This window comes from Talpa occidentalis, unplaced genomic scaffold (assembly GCF_014898055.3).
Source record: "Talpa occidentalis isolate TD23 unplaced genomic scaffold, MPIMG_talOcc4v2.1 talOcc4.9, whole genome shotgun sequence".
NCBI classification, from domain to species: Eukaryota; Metazoa; Chordata; class Mammalia; order Eulipotyphla; family Talpidae; genus Talpa; species Talpa occidentalis.
This window is the reverse complement of record NW_023605305.1, coordinates 112,013,914-112,033,938: the sequence shown is the minus strand read 5'-3', so window position 1 is coordinate 112,033,938 and position 20,025 is coordinate 112,013,914. Positions and strand designations below refer to the sequence as shown.

At 47.9% G+C, this 20,025-nt stretch overlaps 1 protein-coding gene and 1 long non-coding RNA gene across 2 annotated transcripts in view; one reads left to right on the top strand and one right to left on the bottom strand.

Annotated features, from left to right (window-relative positions):
* Positions 1-3,443: 3,443 nt before the first annotated feature.
* The window catches only part of CD101 (CD101 molecule), a 31,587-nt gene continuing 15,005 nt past the window's right edge, over positions 3,444-20,025 (bottom strand). The window contains exons 5-9 of the mRNA XM_037499826.2: positions 18,754-19,122; positions 17,705-18,109; positions 16,539-16,949; positions 13,635-14,030; positions 3,444-6,090 (exon numbers count right to left, since the gene is read on the bottom strand). Of these exons, the coding sequence (XP_037355723.1) occupies positions 5,858-6,090; positions 13,635-14,030; positions 16,539-16,949; positions 17,705-18,109; positions 18,754-19,122 (1,814 nt within the window). The 3' untranslated portion in view covers positions 3,444-5,857. The remainder of the gene's footprint in view (positions 6,091-13,634; positions 14,031-16,538; positions 16,950-17,704; positions 18,110-18,753; positions 19,123-20,025) is intronic.
* On the top strand, positions 3,638-16,833 carry LOC129145141 (uncharacterized). Its single transcript, XR_008550265.1, has 5 exons — positions 3,638-3,990; positions 10,108-10,220; positions 12,199-12,291; positions 13,482-13,648; positions 16,786-16,833. It is a non-coding gene; the product is annotated as an uncharacterized LOC129145141 (long non-coding RNA).

Sequence of the window (20,025 nt, the reverse complement as noted above, 5' to 3'; positions counted from 1 at the left end):
TTTTAATAAATGGTGCTGAAGCAATTGGACAATTGCATAGAGACAAAAATGAATTGGAACCTTTGCCACACATGTTAAACAAAAATTAAAATTTTCAATGGCAAAATCCGGAGATTCTGAAAGAAAACTTAGGCAAAGTCATTCCTTACCTTGAGTTAGATGCAAAACCTGGAGATGCTATTTTGATGGAAAAGTTTTAACATTGGTTGGTGGTTTTAGAATGTAATACAAGATTACAAAGAATAGAACTCTACACCCAACATGTTTAAATTACTTTGAACAATAGCTTATATACTGAATTTGAGTGCCTTTAAATAGATAACACAAGTTCCAATTGCTCCAATTTTTCATCACTCCCTAAGGGCTTTCCCAGAATAGTTTATTTTTTTTTTTAAATTTACCTGCCTGGACCCTAAGACATCTAGACTTATGACTCCTGGTCTGTGGTATTAATGTATCCAAAGAACTATTACATACATGTTCTTGTTAGGGATATACAGCATATATATACAGCATATACATATGCATGTTATCAAAGAATATTTATTGTTATTATCCTGGTGTGTCTCTGTTCTACTGTCCTGGGACTATCAATTATTATTATAGTATGTATTATATATAGTTATTTTACTATGTTTTTATATATATTTAGGTTTATATATTATAAATATTACAGGAACCAAGAAGGGGAGAGGTTTCTCTGAGATTTGGACTTGCATCATCACTCTCCACCTGAGCACAATCCAGAAAATGCTAATTGAGGATCAAACAGCATTGGGGACCTCCCTGGTGGCACAGAGATTAAATCTTGGTGCTATCAAACTATCACCAGCCACCGTGGCATGAGTTCAATCCCCTGCCAGGGAGTTGACCCATATGGAGCAGCAGACCTCTCCTGTCTCATCCGCTGCTCTCCTCAGCAGTGTATTTCAGTATGATCTGCCTGTTCTGCTCCCCACTATCAATCCCCCCACACCTCAGTTCTTATAAGTATACATAAATAAAAATAAAGAGAAGAAAAAGATCAAACAGCATTGTTGCCCCTAGTAAGCAGCTTAAGTGGACACCCTCAGCAATAGGCAAGCATGAAAAACAATTCAATGGGGGATGGGTGGAATCCTAAAAAGAAAAACTTTTCCAAAATGGAAGGTACAAAGCCAGGAACACAACTAGAATGAGTGAGTAATTTGATGTGGGCACCAGAAATGGACAAGGGTAAGATGAGTCCACCCAATGATTCTATTATTGAACAGACACTTTAAAACTGAAGCACCCTCTCTATTGTAACCCTGAAGACATAATAAGTTTGGGTTTTCATGAACTGATTATTTACAACACATGAACTTATTAATAACTGTTCTTATCCAATGTGGTCTTCTATCTCAGCAAATGGCTTAATGTGATAATTATGCTTCCAGTCAAAACAGCTCTTCTTGGCAGTCAGAGCTGCTTTAGCAGGAATCTTGGATTCAGAGACAACATGGTAGAAACTTCAAATTTCCAATAAGCAAATTAAACAGAGAAGCAAGTAACAAAAAAGAGAAAGTAAACAGAAAGCCAGTTGAGATAGTAAACTGATATGAATAGCTCTTATACTACACTTACTGAATTTGTATTTAAGAAGTATATACTAGCTACCTCTATGCATTTGATAGGTTACTTGAAACTTTCTGATAATTTTATTATTCCTAAAAACTGTCCCAAAATTGGTATCATCTCTTACCCAAATCAGACAAGTAGAGAAGGGTTTCTTGAGGTTGGCTGCCCTGCTTTGCCTTGGTAAATAAGCAAGTGCTCACCCAAACCCCATCCATTCTCTATGCTGCTACTTTTTAATTCTCCTAAAACACAGCAGCTGCGCCTTCATTCAACAGCTCACCATTGTCTGCCTAATAAGGTCCAAATTCTTATGCATGCTCCAGATCTATTCCCCAGTCCCTCCTCATTCCAGAATTTCACTTTAACTACCTTTCCCTATTATCTCCCATTGCTCCCCTCCATAAATCTGATATTTAAGTCAAATCAAGCTCTTTTATACTATTCATGGGATTACCTCTGCCCCCAGACTACTACTCACCCCAAATGAGCCTGTCAAATATTTCCTGACTCTTCAAGCCCAGTTCAAATATGTCCTTTGTGAGGTTGTCTCAATTTCCAAAGTACTTTACTACATGAGGGGTGGACATTATAACCAGGATAGCTGACATCCCAGATAAGCCTACAGGGAATGCAAACTCCTCCGGACCTTCCTGATGAGGGAGGACTCTCCCAGAAGCACAATTTGCATGACCCACCTGCAGGAAGGAAAAGAGGTCTGTGATGAAGAGGCTAACTCAGTGGTTCCTGGGAGTCGAGGGTGGGAAACAGGAAGCGGAGCATGAAGTCTGTCTCCCAGGCTCATCCCAGACTGACTGGGGTCTAGACCCTGAGGAGAAAGGAGATTATATGTATATAACACATATAACCATTACATATCATCAATATATATAATCATATATATATATATATATATATATATATATATATATATACATAGGACTGTTTTCACAAATGAACCTATAAGACAGCGGAAGAAGTGAAACAAAAAAAAAGACATGGGGTACAAGCAATCTTTGATTCGTTTGCAATCCAGAGTGTAAAGCAAGAGCAGAATGAGAATCAGGAACTTTTTCTTGCTTATTTACCACTGAACACCACCCAGCTTGGCATCTCATGCTCCCCAGCATCCCAGCTGCAGTGGGACCCCCTAGAACTGAGTGAAGCAGCTAGAAACCACTTGGGAATAGAACCATTTGTGAGCTCATATGAATTCCCAGAATCCTGGTTAATCCCCAGAAATCCGTGATGAACACTTTATAGATGGCAAGACCATATAAGTATCTGATTTGGTCGCCGTAACAACCATGTGAGGTGGATATTATTATTGCCAGATTTCCCCCATAGCAATGGATTTGAGCACAGTGTTTATTGTGGAAAGACTCCAGACTTGCTGTCAGCAAACCAAGTTTGAGCTCTTACTCTTCTGCATAGGACTGGATGATCCTGGATAAATCCCAGTCTCTCTATGCTTTAATTTCTTGCGTGCAGGACAGGAATAACAATCCCTTCTGCATGAGGATGCCATGAAACTCTGAGATGATGAACAACTCCTATGCAATTTAAGAAATTTTTATGGCACATGAATTTCTACCAGCGCATTCACCACTGGCCATAAATCAGTTGTTGCTGCGTGTGTCTCAATAGACGAAAAATAAAGAGCTTTACTTGTGTTTATACATCTGTGTCATCTCATCCTGCAAAGCAGGGACTCAGGGCGTTTCTCACCTCTAGTGGGAGTGTGACTGAGAGGATCCAAACTCCAGAATTGCTTGGACTAGATACCACTCCTGTGATCCTAAGAGTATTTATTAATCAGATATATAAATACAGTTTTAAAGGGTCAAATGAAATTTCCCAGGAACACCATACATGATGTGGCAGATAGAACATTAACCACTAAAAGAGAGCAGGAAATGGCAGCTTTTTTCTATAAAGGGTTAGGTAGCAAACATTCTAGACTTTGCCTGTCAAGTTGCCCTTGTGGCTATGACTCAACATTGCCATTTCATTGTGACATCAGCCACAGATAATATGTAGACAGATGCAAGTGGCTCCATTCCAACAAATTGTACTTTAAAAGACAGGTGGCTGACTGCATTTGGCCGATGGACAGCAGTTGGCCAGCTCTTGAGATAGAGGTTTGTGCTGTTACCAAGGAGGATTTACAAACAAGAAGTTGAAAGCAAAGGCAGCTCATGACATCAAGTTGAAAGCAATGAGTGAAAGCAAACTTTTAAAAAACAAAATGAACAAGGACGTAATTGGAGAAAGGGGCTCATATAAAAAGTTTGCTGAATTGGATGAAAATACATTTTACTCTAGAACTTCCAAAAGGAACACAAGATGGCTTGAGTGTCCAGAGGTCCGGAACTCACTGTGGGCCAGAGTCTGGTGAGGATGCCTAGAAAGTCCACTGGGTTCTAGGTCCTGCTGATGGAAGCTGAAGATCCAGGACAAACTGTCCCTAGTGCGGGACTGTGCCCGGTTGGGCCTGGCCCACACTGGACCCCCATCTCCACGGGGAGGAATAGTTCTGTGCTTGGCTCTGATGGAAGTGGCTGGGCACTCGACGGCCTGCTGCGTGAGATTTCTGTGCGGGTACTTGAGCCACGAGCTCAAAGTTGGTGTGGGGTTGGGGTTGGGAGCACCCCAGGCAGGGGCAGCCCCAGAATCTACTAAATTACACTTCAAGGAAACCTCCCACACTGAATATTAATATTAAATAAAAAACCATGTCTTATTTATTTATTTGGAAATGGCTGAAAAGAAAACAGGCATTCCTTCCAGAATCATCCAAACACAGGCTTCTATAATGATGGAGGGGATCATATTTTCTAAGCAGTCTTGACTTTCGTTTACTAAAAAATATGCTCCTTTAGCTGAGCGAGAAGCAAATGGGTTGACATGTTAAAGGCAACACTTGGAGTACTTCAAGTTAGGCCATAAAGGGAGAGGATTTAAGGAGGCAACAGGTCTACAGTGGGAGATCCGAGCCACCAATGATCCTCTTGCAGGGGAGCTAATTATGTTTGGAGAGGACTGTGCGTCTGATAAAATAATTAAAAATAAATTGCTCTCCTTGGAAATGCAAATTACTCACTGTTAAAGCAACACTGTCGGCCACTCGTAGACGATAAATAGATGCGTTTCCGTGAGTCTGTTAGGTGGCGCTGATTGATTTCCATTTCTGGCTATGGCAGGCTCTGAACAGCTTTTGAAACAAACATGAGGGACCTCATGCCCAGTGGGGGCAGCTGTTATCTCCTGAGGAACAAGTGATGGACGCTTGAAGTGCTGACACCCCCAGTCCCAGCCCCTTGGCTTTAGTCCTGGCTGAGAATAGGGGGTCCTGTGGAACCAGATGTGGCCTCTACTCCCCCTGAACTCCTAGCCCCTGCTTCTCAGATAATCACGCAGCACCCTCTCCGACACCCAGTGTTTGTCAGGTTCAGGGGAATAAGGCACCGGCTGAGAAGCAGGAGCCACATGGAGCTCTGGGGTGGAAAGAAAGGCAGACACATGGCCCGGGGGTGCTGGCAAGAACACTGTAGCCTGAAATTAAAAGAAAAAGGTTTTCTTTAGCAATGACTTAAAGAGAAGAGAGAGGAAGAGAGAGAGAAAGAGAGAGCGGCGGGCTATAAAATGTTTTTGCGTTTTTCAACCAGTGTTGACCAAGCACCTACTCTGCAGCGCTTGCTCTGGAGTGGCCTTTCTGATGGGGCACAGGAAGAAGACAGGCTTTCGGGAAGGCAGTTCCACTCAGAGGTGACATCGGTGAAGGTCATATGCCCAAGTCCCTCTGCCTGGCTGACATCAGGCCCACCAGGAGCCTCTCATCTGCGGACAAAGGCCACCTCGCACCAGAGTGCCCGCGCCCCAGCAAGGCAGCAGAGGAGGCAGGCGGGGGACACCTCTTGCTGGACTTGCCTTAGAATCTCAGTTACTCCCCAAGAGGCTGTGTGAGGGAGGGGCTTCTCTCCTTGCAATCGAGAACCTCAGCCTCTGGAGGGGTGTGGCAAGCGGGGTAATGATGCCTCCTAGCTCCTGGGGCGTGCAAGGCACAGAGGAGGTTCACACACAAACTCTTAACAGAATTGGCATCATGTAGGGGCTCAGTATATGCTCCCTCTGGCTGTTCCGTAAATGTCCCCTCTGGTTCCCAGGGAGCTTGACCTCAGGCACAGAGAAGGAGCGACCTAGGTCAGTCCAAGTCCAAAGTCCAGACGCTTGCCCTCGGGCTGCAGGCACCCCCAGGGACTCAGTCGTCTGAGTCCTCTTCCCCCATGCTCGGGGCCTTGTCTGCCGTCCTCTTCATGTCCACCCACAGAGCCTTCTCCTTCCGGGCATTGATGTTCAGTGTTGACAGCTTTCTGGCCATCCGGTACAAGGAGAGGAGGGAAATGAGCAGAAGGATGAATATAATGAAGGGGAAGATGAGCAGGAAGTAGAGCAAAGGTTCCGAGGAGCAGATCCTGGAAGGAATCGTGGATTCTGCAACGAAAAAGAAAAATAGAGCCATCGGCCCCAGGCTATTTGCATTGCTCCATGACACTCTCCTGCGATGTGATTGTTCCAGGCAAATATATGTGAAAATAACAGGGCCAAATAGTCGTTGGCTCCTGGTAGCCTATGTCAGGAGCAAAGGAAAACTCCAGAACTGTGCTCCTGCCACTCCACACCCCCTCCCGGCCCACCTCCCCTCCCCCCGGCCGTTTCCAACCAGATCCAGTGACCTACTTAAAACTAACAGCCAGAAAGAAAAACAAAACACGAAAAGAAAGCCTCTCCTTTAATCTTCTTTCCTCAGAAAAGATATCTATAATTCAACCCTCGTTCTCAACTCTGTTGCTGGGCCTGAATTTTTAACAGAGTAATTCCCACCGCTGCTTCTTAAACACGGGTGTGCGGGCGCACACAGACGCGGGGCCCCACAGAAGACGCCTTGAGCGCTGTGCTCACGCGCCCCCCAGGCCTCATCACAGGAGCACCTGCAGCCAGGAGCACCTTCCCGTCCTCCGCTCCTCGGCTGCGCTGCTGTCCTCCAGCTGCAGGCTCTGCTCCCCTGAGGCTCCGGGTCCTTGTGGCCTGGCCCAGAGGGAGTTGCTGACTCCCCAAGGCCCTCCTGCCTTGCGCTTCTAATTTCTCCTCATGCGGCTCTGGACACTTCCCTTTTCCTTTTAAGCATTTGCTTTTTTTCATCACAGTTACTGGAATCTGTCTGCAGGTGTCCTGAGGTTTCCCTTTCCCACAGTGCCTAGCACGGGGGCTGGGAGACTCTTGCTGATCTGAGTGAAACTGGATCAACCACAACTGCATGGGCAGGAGACGCTCATCAAGGCAAGAGACTCTTATCAAAGCAGGAGATTCTCCACCAAGGCAGGAGATTCTCCACCAGACAGGAGATTCTCCACCATGGCAGGAGATTCTCCACCATGGCAGGAGATTCTTCACCAAGGCAGGAGATTCTCCATCAAGCAGAAGATTCTCATCAAGGCATCTCCACCAAGGCAGGAGAGTCTCCATCAAGACAGGCTGACGGTACGTCCGCCCCTGCAGCCGCAGTCCATGGGGAAGCACATGGGGTGGGAAGCACGCACAAGCAGCCCGACGTGGGCCTGGCCCCACAGCCCGGGAAGCTGAGACCGCAGACTGCAAACAGCACAGGAGCCAGGAGGGATTCTCCACGCCCCGGGTCAGAGGAGCAGGTTACAGACGCAAGCTGTGACAGACACCTGCCGAAAGAGACGCCCAGAGGGAGCCTTCCAGTGGCATTTCTCTATGTCAGGATATGGGAGGGTTATTCTGAAAAAGCGGATGCTAATAGTAGCTGTACTGTTATTGGAAAATTTAGCGATAGAAGCAATTTCTTCTTCAAAGGTTAAGCTAGAGGATTCATGGGATTATAGACTCTTAGAGATGAAACAGGTTGAGAGGTCACATCTGCTAACCGTGTACTGCTAGAACTCCATTTTCCACATCGTGGATGATTTCTGCACCTTGAAGTACGTCTCTTTGATAGAGCCAAGGAGGAATCTCCACATTTTTCACCTCCTCCATCGTGAGTTCCTGGAGGACGAGGCCTGTGTCTTATGAAGCTTTTTATTTTGTGCAGCACCTTGTCTGCGGGCTCAGCAAAGGAGGCTGGAGGAAATGCGGGTGCAAATCCTGCACACAGAGCATGGAGAGTCGCAGGGGTGCTGCTGTCCATGACATGGAGTAAAGCGCGTCTCTGAACATCAGCTCGGCAGCTCTGAACGGGGCTGACCAGGAGCTGCTGGTCACCTGGATTTTCTCTGGCCTCATTTACAGTCACCAGCTGAAATTTGGTGTGTGTTTTGGAAAGGGTGGGCCATGACAAAACTCGATTTCAGTTCTCTTCACTGCTGTCCACATCCCACCCACCCCTCTCTCCAGACTCTGCTGTAGCATGACCACAGTAAACGCCCAGGCCCCACGCAGAGAGCATTGCAGGCATGTGGCCGGGGAGGAGGAACAGGACCCCAGTGCTGCGGGAGAACAGAGCCCTGGCCCCTTGCCTGGCCGCTGCTGAGAGGAGTGGCTGAGCGCCTACAGCTCAGAGAGCCGAGTTCGAATCCTGCCTCTTCACCTTGCCATTACTGCCACGGGGCAAGGGAGTTATCTTCTCTAATCATTAGTGTCCTCAGTCATCTGGGGATGGCCATTTCTCAGGTTGTGGTGAGCCAGTGCACAGTAGAGCATGGCGCCTACGAGACTGTTGGCTTAGCAAAGAAATCATTTTAGCTAGAATGTTCCTGAGAAAGACAACTCTCTCTCCCTCTTGCTCTCGCTCTCTTTCTCTCTGACCCCTCTGTCCCCAGAACTGGGTGACATTCAACCAAGAGTCAAGTGGCTGCTGAGGAAACTCTGGTTTCCTTTCCCAGAGATGAGAAAGAGAGAATTAGAGACACTGGCACCGTGTATCACCCTTGCTGGAATGGGGTTACGTGATGCGGGAGATGGGGCTAGCACAGAACATAGAAGATGGAAAGAAACATGGCATTTGACTTTTCTGCCACAGAGACCAAGTCTCAGCATGAAGGGATAGCCCGGGGTTGGGGGGGGTTGTTGACGATCTTGATGGGCGGAGGCTACCGGTTCCGAGCTTGCTGCCGCCCAGGACGGCACAGCGTGCTCTTGGCGGAGCTGACTTGCCAACAACTAGTGACTGTCCGCAACGGTGCTCCCACCCCAGCTCTCCAGGGAGGACTGCGCTTGTTCTGGATCCCACCATGCCCAGTTCCTGCCATCTGCCTCTCGCCCAGCTCTGAATCAGAATTAGTGACATTCTAAACTATTAAGCTTTGCCGTTTCGAATCCATCTGAGTAGGAGCCCAGTGCTGAAAGGACAGGGCCTGCCACGACAGAGCCGAAGATGTATGGAGCCGCTTCATCACATGGCATTTAGGATCCAATTCTACCCACAGCCAAACACGTCACCAGGGCTCGCCTTTTGGACAGAACCTCAGAAAAGTTGACTTCAGAAGAAGAGAGGTACGGGCAACTCCTCCCTGACCTCAACCCATATGTCAGTGACCGATCGTGCCACGTGCAGCCACGTGGGAGAGGCTCATGCCAAGAAAAGAGGGTACAGGAACACAGGCAGGTGAGCCCAGAATAGGGGCTCCCTGACAGCAATCTGCCTCAACCCGATTGCCTTCTTGGCTCCTGCTTTCATTAAGCATTTGTGAGTAGAATGTGCTTGTTGGAGGCACTCATAGGAAGTGTAGAGAGTCTCTCCAGAATCTTCTCTGTGCTGGGGGTACAAATATCTTTTGTAGATCCACCTTCTAAATGGATCTTTAACCCCCCCCAAAAAAAACCTAGCATATACTAATAAATACGACACTACTACAAATGCCACTATCGCCAGAAAGCCAAAGAGCCTGGCTTATTAACTAATCACAGAGAAGGTGCATCGTGCCTCGAGTTGCTCACAAGCAAAGACGTGGGATGGAGAAGAAAATGCAAGGTCCACCCCCTACCTCCCACCTAGGGAAATGCCTCTTAACTCTTCTGTCTCTGCGAAAGGCAGGTGCTCCACTCACCCAACCTAAAACAGTCAATGGAGAGGCTGGATAACCATTTGAGAAGCGAGGCCTGGATTTGGACTTTCTGGCTACAGAGAGCTGGTCTCACCAGGAGCGCAATTAGCTGTGATCCAGCAAGTATTTGAGCATCCTCTGTGACGCTCTGTGCCAGGCAGGGTGTCAGTGCCGGGAAGGAGACACTCAGAATTTGCCTACTCACCGACAGGCAGGCAGGGAGGATGGATAGAGTAGGTGTGACGATTAAGGGACTAAGGTGAGCCGCTGAGGAAGTGTCAGTTAAGTTGGGAGGTGAAGGATCAGTGAGTGCTGATCAGGGAAAGATGCACGCAGGTGCGTTCCAGCCTGGAGGTGGTGGATGCTCGTGTAAGAGGTTGTACTGTCAGTCATGTCTGCTTTCTTCTATTCATCATCTGCTTCCTCTCCACTCTTTCCCCTGTAGAATTTAAATGTGCTCAAGTCCCTACCAACTTCAGACAAAACAGAAGAAAGCAAAACTTCAGTGACACCTCGAGCCACGTGTGATTGTGCTTTCTTTCTCTTTCCATCAAACTGGTGAGAAGATAGTCGTTATTTGATGAGTCCATTTTCTCACTGCAGTCTGCTTTCTCTCATTACTTTTCTGTAATTGCTCTGTCTTGTTAAATCCAAGGGACACACGGTCCTGTTCTTACCTTAATTGACCTTTTGCAAGAGTTCAGTTCACTGGGTCTTCCTCCCTCCTGGGCTCCTAACTCCCGCCCCCTCCATGATTCTTCTGATACCCCAACCCTGGCTCTCCTCCCTCTTTCTTCCATGCCTTCCATTCCCCTTCATATGCTCCTCTTCTGCACCCCGATCAGGAAGCAGGGCATGTCTCAGGGGTCTGACTTTGGGCCTCACTAGTGGCTAAAAGTTGATGACTTCTAATTGACGACTCCGGCAACTGTCTCACTTGGAACTTCCAGTGTCTAGTCAATAAGTCTCCCTGGACAACTCACACGTACTCCCAAGTCAGTTCCAACCTGACTTTTGTAAAATTGAACTGATCTTCCCCTTCAGGCCCTCCTCCTGTATTGCCTCAGTGGGTGATGTCCTCACTGCTTGCCTGTACCAGAAACCTGATATTGTTCTTGAATCTTCCCGTCTGCTCTTTCACCCTCCACATATGTCTAATTATTCTCTGAGTCCTTCACATCACAGCACCCAATACTGACTGCTCTCTGTGAGGCCTCACGGGCACTGCCCGATTCAGGCCTTCATCGTGTCTTACCTGGGCTCCCACAATCAATTTCAAATTACCCTCCCTGCTCCGTGTCCCATCCAATCCATCTAGCTTTGCTCCGAGGCCCCACTTTTAAAATGTAAATCTGATGCTGTCTCTTCCTGTGGAGCTAGTTACTTTCATGATAAAGTTTGCCTTCCTCAGCTTCAGACCTGTGGGGTGTGTGTTGTGTGTGTGGTGTATGTGTGTGGTATGTGTGTGGTGTGTGGTGTGCTGTGTGTGTGGTGTGCTGTGTGTGCGGTGTGGTGTGTGTGTGGTATGTGTGTGTGTGTATGTGTGTGTGTGTTGTGTGCATGTGTGTGTCTGTGGCATGTTTGCAGGCACAGAGGGAAAGGACTTAGCCCCTCCTAAGATATGTTTCTTCCTTCTCATAGACCCCACATGCTGGGGAACCTTGCAGACCTTCTCCCCAGTCTGCCTCTGCTCCCCTTGTGGCACCCTGGAGCTACTCTTGACAAGCCCTATCTTGTAGCTCTGCCCTTCCACCCAACTCAGCTCTGGGTGAATAGACTCTGTCACATACACTTTCGTGTCCTCGGAACCTCACATAGGTGTTTACTGCACAAATTAAAATATTTGTTACATGGGTGGATATGCACGTGTGTGGTATGTGGTGTGTGTATGGTATGTGTGTGGTATATGTGTATGGTATATGTGTGTGGTGTGTGTGGTATATGAGTGTGGTGTGGGGTGTGTTGTGTGTGTGGTGTATATGTGTGGTGTATGTGTGGTGTGTAGTGTATGTGTATGGTGTGCTGTGTGGTGTATGTGTGTGGTGTGCTGTGTGTGTAGTGTGGTGTGTGTGATGTGTAGTATGTGTGTGGCATGTGTGTGGCATGTATGTGTCTGTGGCATGTTTGCAGGCACAGGGAGAAAGGACTTAGCATTTCCTGAGCACTCCCAACACACCAGGGACCATGCTCACTGCTTCACGTGCCTTTGTACTGATTGTCGTTTTGTGAGGAGGCCGAAGTCACAGGGTAAAGTCTCCGGGCGGGACTTCAGCTGGCAGGGGACTGGCAGAGCTGGTGATTTAGGCCTAGGACTGTAGCTCCCAAACCCTGAGCATTCTCCTCAGCCCGCACCACCTCCCCAGCTAGCAGAAGGGGCAGTCAGGTAGACGGAGCCGCATGCTGGATTATGAGAATTGACGTGGGAACTCCCTGTACCAAGAATGAAAGCCCTCAGTTTGCCACGCCCAGGCATCCAGGCTTCTTCGATTGTCAAAGACACAAAGACAACTCATTTTTTTTAACATTTTCTTTCCAGATTTCTTTTTTAAATGCAGACACCTGTTTTACAAGCATTCCACAAAGACTAGTAACATATTTACCTGTGAAGATTCCCATTGTCCTAGAGAAGGTGAGTTTCTAAGGTCACAGAATTTTACCGTAATTTTCTATTTATCCTACTGAAGGAAAAAAACAAATAAACAACAAACCCTGCTGTTTGGACCAAACCACGGATTCCAGTGTAACCACGAATCCCAGGGCACAGAGTGTGCTCAGGGGCGCAGGGCTGCTCCCACAGCTGCTGGAATGGAAGAAAAGCTGATAGGAAGAGACAGCCTGTGCGGAGACGTGGGAGGAAAGTTCTGCTGAAGAATGGATGAGGGAGGAGGGGAGAGGAGGCGGGAGAAGGAGGCACCCCAGGAAACAGCCCAGATCCCTGTGATGTCCACAGACACCTTCCTGGGGCCGGGGGGCACCACTCCCCACTTCTAGGAATAAGCCACATCTTCTGCCCCATCTGTCCTTGGGTGTCACCAAAGCTGGCGGTGTTTTGGGAATGTCAGCTTCTGGTAACGTTCTATCCAGCATCCCGGATGTGGGCACCAACACACCTCTGCCTCTCCATCAGCTCCTGCCCACTGTCAGCTTCACTTAGATCGCTCTAGCCTTCTCCTTAAATCCCACCAGAAAGCAGCTACCCCAGCATCAACCAGCTCAGGGATCCCCAGGGAAGCACTGCTCTGGCTGGAGAAATTCTTGCTTTCATGTGTAAAATCTTGATAAGCGCCTGGGATGGGGCTGGCACTGTCCTAGGCTGGAAGGACAGTCCAGCAGCCCTCGCCCCATTACACATCCCCAGTGACACCCACACTCGCCGCATAGGGCCCCCCCACATGGAGAAGGGCTGCTTCTGGCCTTGGTCCTCCTGGCTGGGGCCCGTCAGCACATCCTATGCATGCGCTTCCTGGCTGGTGGCTTTTGGGGGCAATGAGGAGCGGTACCCCAAATGACTGCCAAGGTCAGCCCTGGGAGCTTGTTCAGAGCACAGAGATAAGAAGCCCGGCTCGTATTTACCATGAAAGGTTTTTGTTTCATTGTGTTATGACCTCAGGAAGCATTTAGAGGTAGCTGATTTGGGTTCATCTGAATCAAAATGTAAAGCTGCCATGTAGCTGCTTGAAGGTACCCCTTGGCTCTTTGAAGGGGTACAGGTTTGACTCTGTTATTTGCGAGTGGAAGGCAGGCACAGGTCAGATGCTCCTGACATTTCAACGACTATGCTAAAACAAGACCCTGTCATGTTCTATGTTGCTATGGCAGATGTTACTAGGAGGGAGACTGGCAGCCACTGTCTTCAGGGAGCCTGCAAGTTGTCTTCAGCCTGAAAAGGGGCAAATCAGAGCTGGCAGGGAAAGCAGAGGGAGGATGCAAGGTTCTCCTGACCTGAGCCCATGAAGCTGGAGCCCGCCATACCTGAAGGCAGCACGGTGAGCACCATGCGCAGCGACTCATCTGACGCTTGGCTGACCCACTTGCTGGGGTCTCCATGCAGCCGCCACTCTGTCACACGGCACCAGTACCAGCCGGCATCCGCTGCCTCCACCCGGTGCAGCGTCAGCACGAAGTCGCGGGCAGAGGCGCGGTAGCAGTGCAGGCGGCTCCGCAGCTCCTCCCCGCTGTACTCCAGCAGGCCGTCATGCTGCAGGTGCGCCAGCGTTTTACTTCCAGAAGGGTCTGGGCCCCAGAACCACGTCACAGAGAACAGGGAGGCTGAGCTGCCAGAACTCTCCAGGCTGCAGCGCAGGGTCACCTCACTGTGCTCGGTGACATTCTCTGTCCAGTGCTCCTTGGAAACACGTACATTATTTCCTGAAAACCAACAGGGCGTGAGTAAGAGACGAACCTGGACTTTCAGATTGGAAACCTGGCAGCAGCTCCCCTGCCCGCCTGTGACTATGCAGGTATTTCTCGTCACCCACCTTCTCCCCTTGCAAAGCAGCAGCAGCAGCTCTGCTCCCATGGCTGCCTCCCTGGGACTCTGCAGGTGTCTCTTCTAACCTGTGCCTTTCAGGGGCAGCTCTTTATACCCCCTTGTGCCAGCGCCCTTTCCTCTCCTTCTCTGTTTTAGATTGAAAGCCCTCCTGCAAAAAATCTAGCTCTTCTTGAGAATATTCTTTAGACATCAGCTCCTTCACCCATATTACTCTTGTTAGACCCCTGTGCATCTTCCATATTTGCTAGCACATTCTCTGCTATGAATCACCCCAAGTACATCCCTTCTCCAGCCTGCTTCTGACTATAGGACCCTGCACTGAAAACCACCAGCCACCGCAGGCCCTCTGCCTGAGGTTTTCACTTCTCTCTGGTCAACTTCCCCCGGAGGGACCCTTGGGAACTTCTAGCTCTCCCCTGAGGGTGTAGCTGCCACTGCTACTCTCCCTTCAGCAGATTACCCTCTTTTTGTTCGCTCCATTCAGGTGGCGTCACAGAGAAAGAGGAGACTATGAGAGACTCAATGTTTTTATACAAGTGTTAGCATCCCACCCAAAGGGACTATTTAAACGCTTGGATTAGACCAGGTTTTAAACAGATTTCAACTTGATCTTTTTAAAAATATTCCCTGCTAACCAGCAGGTGAGGACATGGAACCAAGACCAGAGCAGAAACTAAGAAAACACAGTGTGTAAGTGTTGAGCGCTACTACAACACATTTATTCACCTGTATTTAAAAGAACAACTTTGTCTGATTCTGGACTCTTTGTACCACCTTTACTCTCCTGTCCCCTCATGGAGAAGTATAATAATATCAGTTTGCAGGAAGGGCCCATTTCTTATTTCCAAAGACCCGTCAGTCTTTTTCACCCTTTCTGTGGTTTTGTCATTAAAGTCCATTTTCTTCTTGAAATCCTCTCCTTTTTTGAGTTTAGAGAAATTTCCCTCTTGCAGTTCTGATCAGTCCTTCTAGAACTTCCCCTGAGGCTTCTTCCTTAACTCACCCCCAAGCTAGGGTGTTCAACCATGTACCCCCACCCCCCGCCCACCAACTATCCACACTCAGCCCCTGATGTTTTGTCTGTCATCCTCATTATTTATTTGGAAAGAATTTGAGTTAAATTGGGAACATTCTCAAGTGCAGAGATGTTCTGGAATTGAAAGATTCTAGGCATCTCTTGATACACTAGAAGATTAGACAACACATTTCTTGGCTTGCACGGCTGGGAGAGAAAGATGCCAGTCCCACAGATGGGGAAGGCGGGAGCACAAGGCTTGTGGGACAGCAGAGATGAGGAATGAGTCGGGACATGCTGAGTCTGAGGGTCTCCCGGGTGTCCAAGCAGAAATGGTAGAACAGCTTGGAGCTTAGCATTATTATCTTGAAGGTGGCAGCTGAAAGCAAGGCAGTGTTTAACAAGTCCTGAAGGGCACCCAGAACACCAGGAAAAGGGGGCTAGGATCTACCCTTAGGAGCACCCACCTTTAGCAGGGCGAGGAACTCAGAGACAGGCCACCAGCACCAAGCTGCTGTTCAGTCTCTGCTGCCCCCAGCAAACTGTGAGCTCCTTCAGGCAAGAGCTGCGACTTAAACCTTTGTTTTCCTAATTGCCCAACCCATAGTGATGATCATTATAATCTTTTTTGATGTTCCATTGAAAATAGGATTTTAAGCGCCAAACTCGATTTAGTTCTTCGCATTGCGCGTTTGGGTCTCAGCCAGTTCCCAGACCTTCACTGTGACATTCATTTAATTTTAATCAACACTGGCGGTGACCAAACGAATGCTAAGGGATCTAATCAACCCTGCCCACATTCAGCCCGCAGCTCGCTCAGACCAAAGCAAATGGATGGGACTTCTATTGCCTTTTTACACATCTCCTGAGGAAGAGAGATTCCCTCAGTAAGCCATTCCAACAGTTAACTACTCTTATTTGCCTTATGTTTAGGCAGTCAAATGTTGGAAAGCAATTTCTCCACACATCCCTATAGAGTTGTACAGTTTCTGTTCACAGTGGGAGAAATATGCTTCGTATTACTCTTTCCCTGCCAAATTACAGCAGAGTCCCGCCGGAATGACACAGCGTGTTATTACAGAGGCGGGGAGATGGTGCCCTGCACAGGCCAGGCGGCCGGGCTGGTGAGCAAGCCAGTCTGAGGGATCTTGTTCCCACCGAGCTCTGCAAAACCTCCATTGCTTCACCTGAAGTGACCCCGCCTCTTCTGGGGAGCCTTCAGGCCCTGCAGCCATGGAGTAGGTGGACACCATCCCCCGGGACTCTAGCTCACATCTGTACCTTCCCGTAATCACTCTGTGGAACGGCTGCCCAAGAGCATAGGGAAATCCCACAGAAAGACTCGTGAGAACACATTCACGGGGTTTACCTGTGGGCCTGAGTCTCAATTCTGTTAGGCCTGACATTTTTTCTCCAAGCTTATGCCAAGTGCCATCTGTAGATAAGAGCCACTCCCCCACGGCACAGCGGTATTTGCCCTGGTCGCCATCTTCCACGCTCAGAATGTGTAGCTGAAACAGGTCTTGGGAAACTTTCTTGGTGTGGAATTTTTGTTTTCTCCGCGGATTGTGAAATTCATCCTCATCTTTGACAACATTGGTCTGGTCCATTTCCAGGAGCCTCAGCCAGGTTGCATTAGTGGAAACAGGAGAAAAGTACCAAGTAATGGCTAAATGAAGGTTTCCAGTGGACTGGGACAAGATGCCGCATTCTATGACGGTGTTGGAGTTGATGAAGAGCTCCTGAACTTGACTGCTTGAGTTTACTTTGAGTTTGCTCTCTAAATGAAAAGAACAGAAAGTTACTTCTCTTTCTTTGCTAGACAATGGAATTTTACGGTGGAGAGGTCATTAGGTCAAGGAGGCCAATGCCGCCCACACCCCCGGATGTCAACGCCCTCCCCGGCAGTGCCCGTCACTCATTCAGCCTTGGAACTGCTCACTCTCTGACTAAGCAGCCTGTTCCACCTCGGGCGGCTCTGCCACCGGAGAATTCTCTGTGGTATTAAGTCGGATATCATCTCTCCGTGGCTTCCTTCCACCATTCCAGTTCTATTCTTGCCTGGAGGTGGGGGTGGGCGGGGGAGAGCGAGTTGAGGACCATGTTATAGGAACCCCCACTCTCCTCCACATGATGGTGCTTCAGGGCTTAAGCACAGACATCTTTTCTGTAGCATTTCATAAATCAGTGGTAGAAAATGTGCCCTAATTATGTTTTGTTTGTGTGTTCACTATCAGAGTGAGCCCTGGGGCTGGTCTTAGGGGCGTCTGCTGTGCGCCTGGGGCCCTATGGCTGCTGGGTGGTGGGGACTTTGGGAAGAAGCGGGAGACAGGGAGCAACAGCAGGGAACTATTTCAATGACTGAGCAGCCGCCATAGAGCATCCTCCTGTCATGTCAGCCTGGATGTCACTTATATGTCATGCTTGTGTAGTATAGGCATAGGAAGAGGTATTTTAGGCTTTCACTCTATAACTCACCCAAAACAGGAGGAATATTTAAAAGAAATAAAAGGCAGGGGTTAATTTCAAGCTTACCTGGCAATGTGACGGCTATTTTCAAGGGGTGGGAGGTGGCAGAGGCCCTCTCTGGGCCCTTTGTGTGCAGGGAATTTTTGTCATAAACTTGGACCTTGCACTGATACAGTCCTGCCTCTTTCTCGGTGGCATAATGGATCAGGAGTTGAGAACGAAATGGAGACTGTGAAACCTTTGTCTTCCTTTGGAACTGGGGTAGGGAATCGCCCCATTCAATAATGCCATCGTGGGTGATTCGAAGAAACTGGTGAGAGACTTGAGATCCAGTTGGCCGGAACTCCCAGGTCATGGTTAGTAGTACCTGGAGGTCAGAGTAGTCGGCCTTCACCAAACAGGACAGGTCAAAGGTATTGGCTAGCTGCACTTGTGGTTGACGGCTAATCAGGTTAACTTGCAAACTTGAGCCTGCAGGCAGAAATGCAAAACAGAACTTTTGATATGTTTACCAAATCAAAGGACAGTACTTGTAAATTTCCCCAGTCACCCCCCTCTTCACACTGAGCTATGGCTCCATCCATTGAGGGGAGCTTATATTTGGGGGTAAAGTTGATTCACAGTAGTCTATTGAATTCTGACCTCAATTTTCCAAAGCTGACCCTCTTCTAAGACTGCTCTCAGCAGCGACAATAACCGATGTTTCTCAGTCAGCTGTTTAGACAGCTGCGATTGAGTGGGTGGGGCGCTCCCCAGCCCCAGTGAGGCCTCCTTCCATACCCCACTCTGAGCGCACCATGGCTCTTCTGTACACACTAGACAAGGCTTGCAGTTCCGGGCTGCAGCTGTCAAAGCCCAAGTACAAGGCCCAGCTACACTCAGCCTCTCTCTTCTGTAAGTCGACTCTGACTCATAGGACTTTGATTTTAACCTTGAACAACTTACATCTCTGAAGCTTTATAAAGATGAGTAAACTTTACAGATTAACTGACAGACTTGAAAGCCAGAGACTATGTGCCCTGTGTCCTGGCTATTCAGGAGGACACACGATGATATCCCACTCTATTCCACAGCAAAGGAAGGTGCAAGTGTAGGAAAGGGGCTTTGATACTTACCCAGAGAGTTGACAGTGACTGACATCATCCCAGACCAGCCCAGATCTTGGGCCTGTGTCCAGGTTCTCTCAGACACCCTGCACTCGTACAGGCCACCATCTGAGACAGTGGTGGAGCTGATGTCCAGCTGGAAGGTGGCCCAGTCCCTTTTCTCCAGCCTCGTGTTGGCACGGTTGTTGGGTCCCAGCTTCACGGTGCCATCCTGTCCCATGTGGGCCACTAAGTCTGAATGTGCCTGGCCCTGTGGGGCATGCAGCCAGCTCACAGACAGGACACTCTCAGGTCCCTCCACCTGGCAGAGAAGGGCAAGTGGCTCTCCTTCCCACACTGCTTGCCGCTTGTTCTTAGTAGACACCACCACACTTCTAGCTGCAGATTGTAGAAGAGAGTATTTCCAGTAAATAAGACCTTTTCTAAAATACCGTGAAAGCTCATAATTAGGACTTGACTAGTGTTTGACAAATCAGATCTGGCTGTTTACTCCTGCACCATCCCCCGAAAAATGATTTGCTGAACACTTAAATAGTGAAAATAAGACAGCAGAAAGAATAGCAGGAGAACCTATTTACACTTAATTTATAATTTATCCTTATTTTTAGCAATTTGTTAAATTGGCCCTTTCTTAAGAACATCTAGTTGGGAAAACATCTGGTAATATTTTGCTAGATTAATTAGGTGGGTGTATGAGCCTGGAAGCAATGAAGCTATATTTATTTAAATTTTTAGTTTTCTGCAATTCAGACTTTCACAGTTCAAAATGACCTTCTTCTCTCTACTTATTTTCCCCTAATTAGTATGCATTTTGAACCAGGAAGGAGCATTGTTAATTAGATCTCTTTATGGTACAACAGTACTATTAAAAATAATTACTCGGGAGGAAATACATTGGTATATACACACATATGGATACATATAAATAAATATGTATAAATATATATAAATATAAATATATATATGTATGTTGTTGGTTGAAGGAAGAGCCTTTTTATGTCTGAACTACAATGTAAAACTATAAATGTAAGTCTGGTTCCCAGATGGGAAATTCAAGATGTATAGCAATGCAGACATTCATTCAACAAACATCCCCTGTGTGAGGACTTTGCAGGTAATGCTTTGCAGGAAATGCAAAGATATCTCAGGAGTATGTATATTCTGCACAACCCAGCATCATACTTAAAGTCAAGGGCCCTGGAAGCAGAATTAACTAGGGGACACAGATGACCTCTCTGAGCTTCAATTTTCTTTCTTGTAAATATGAGGATAATGACAGCA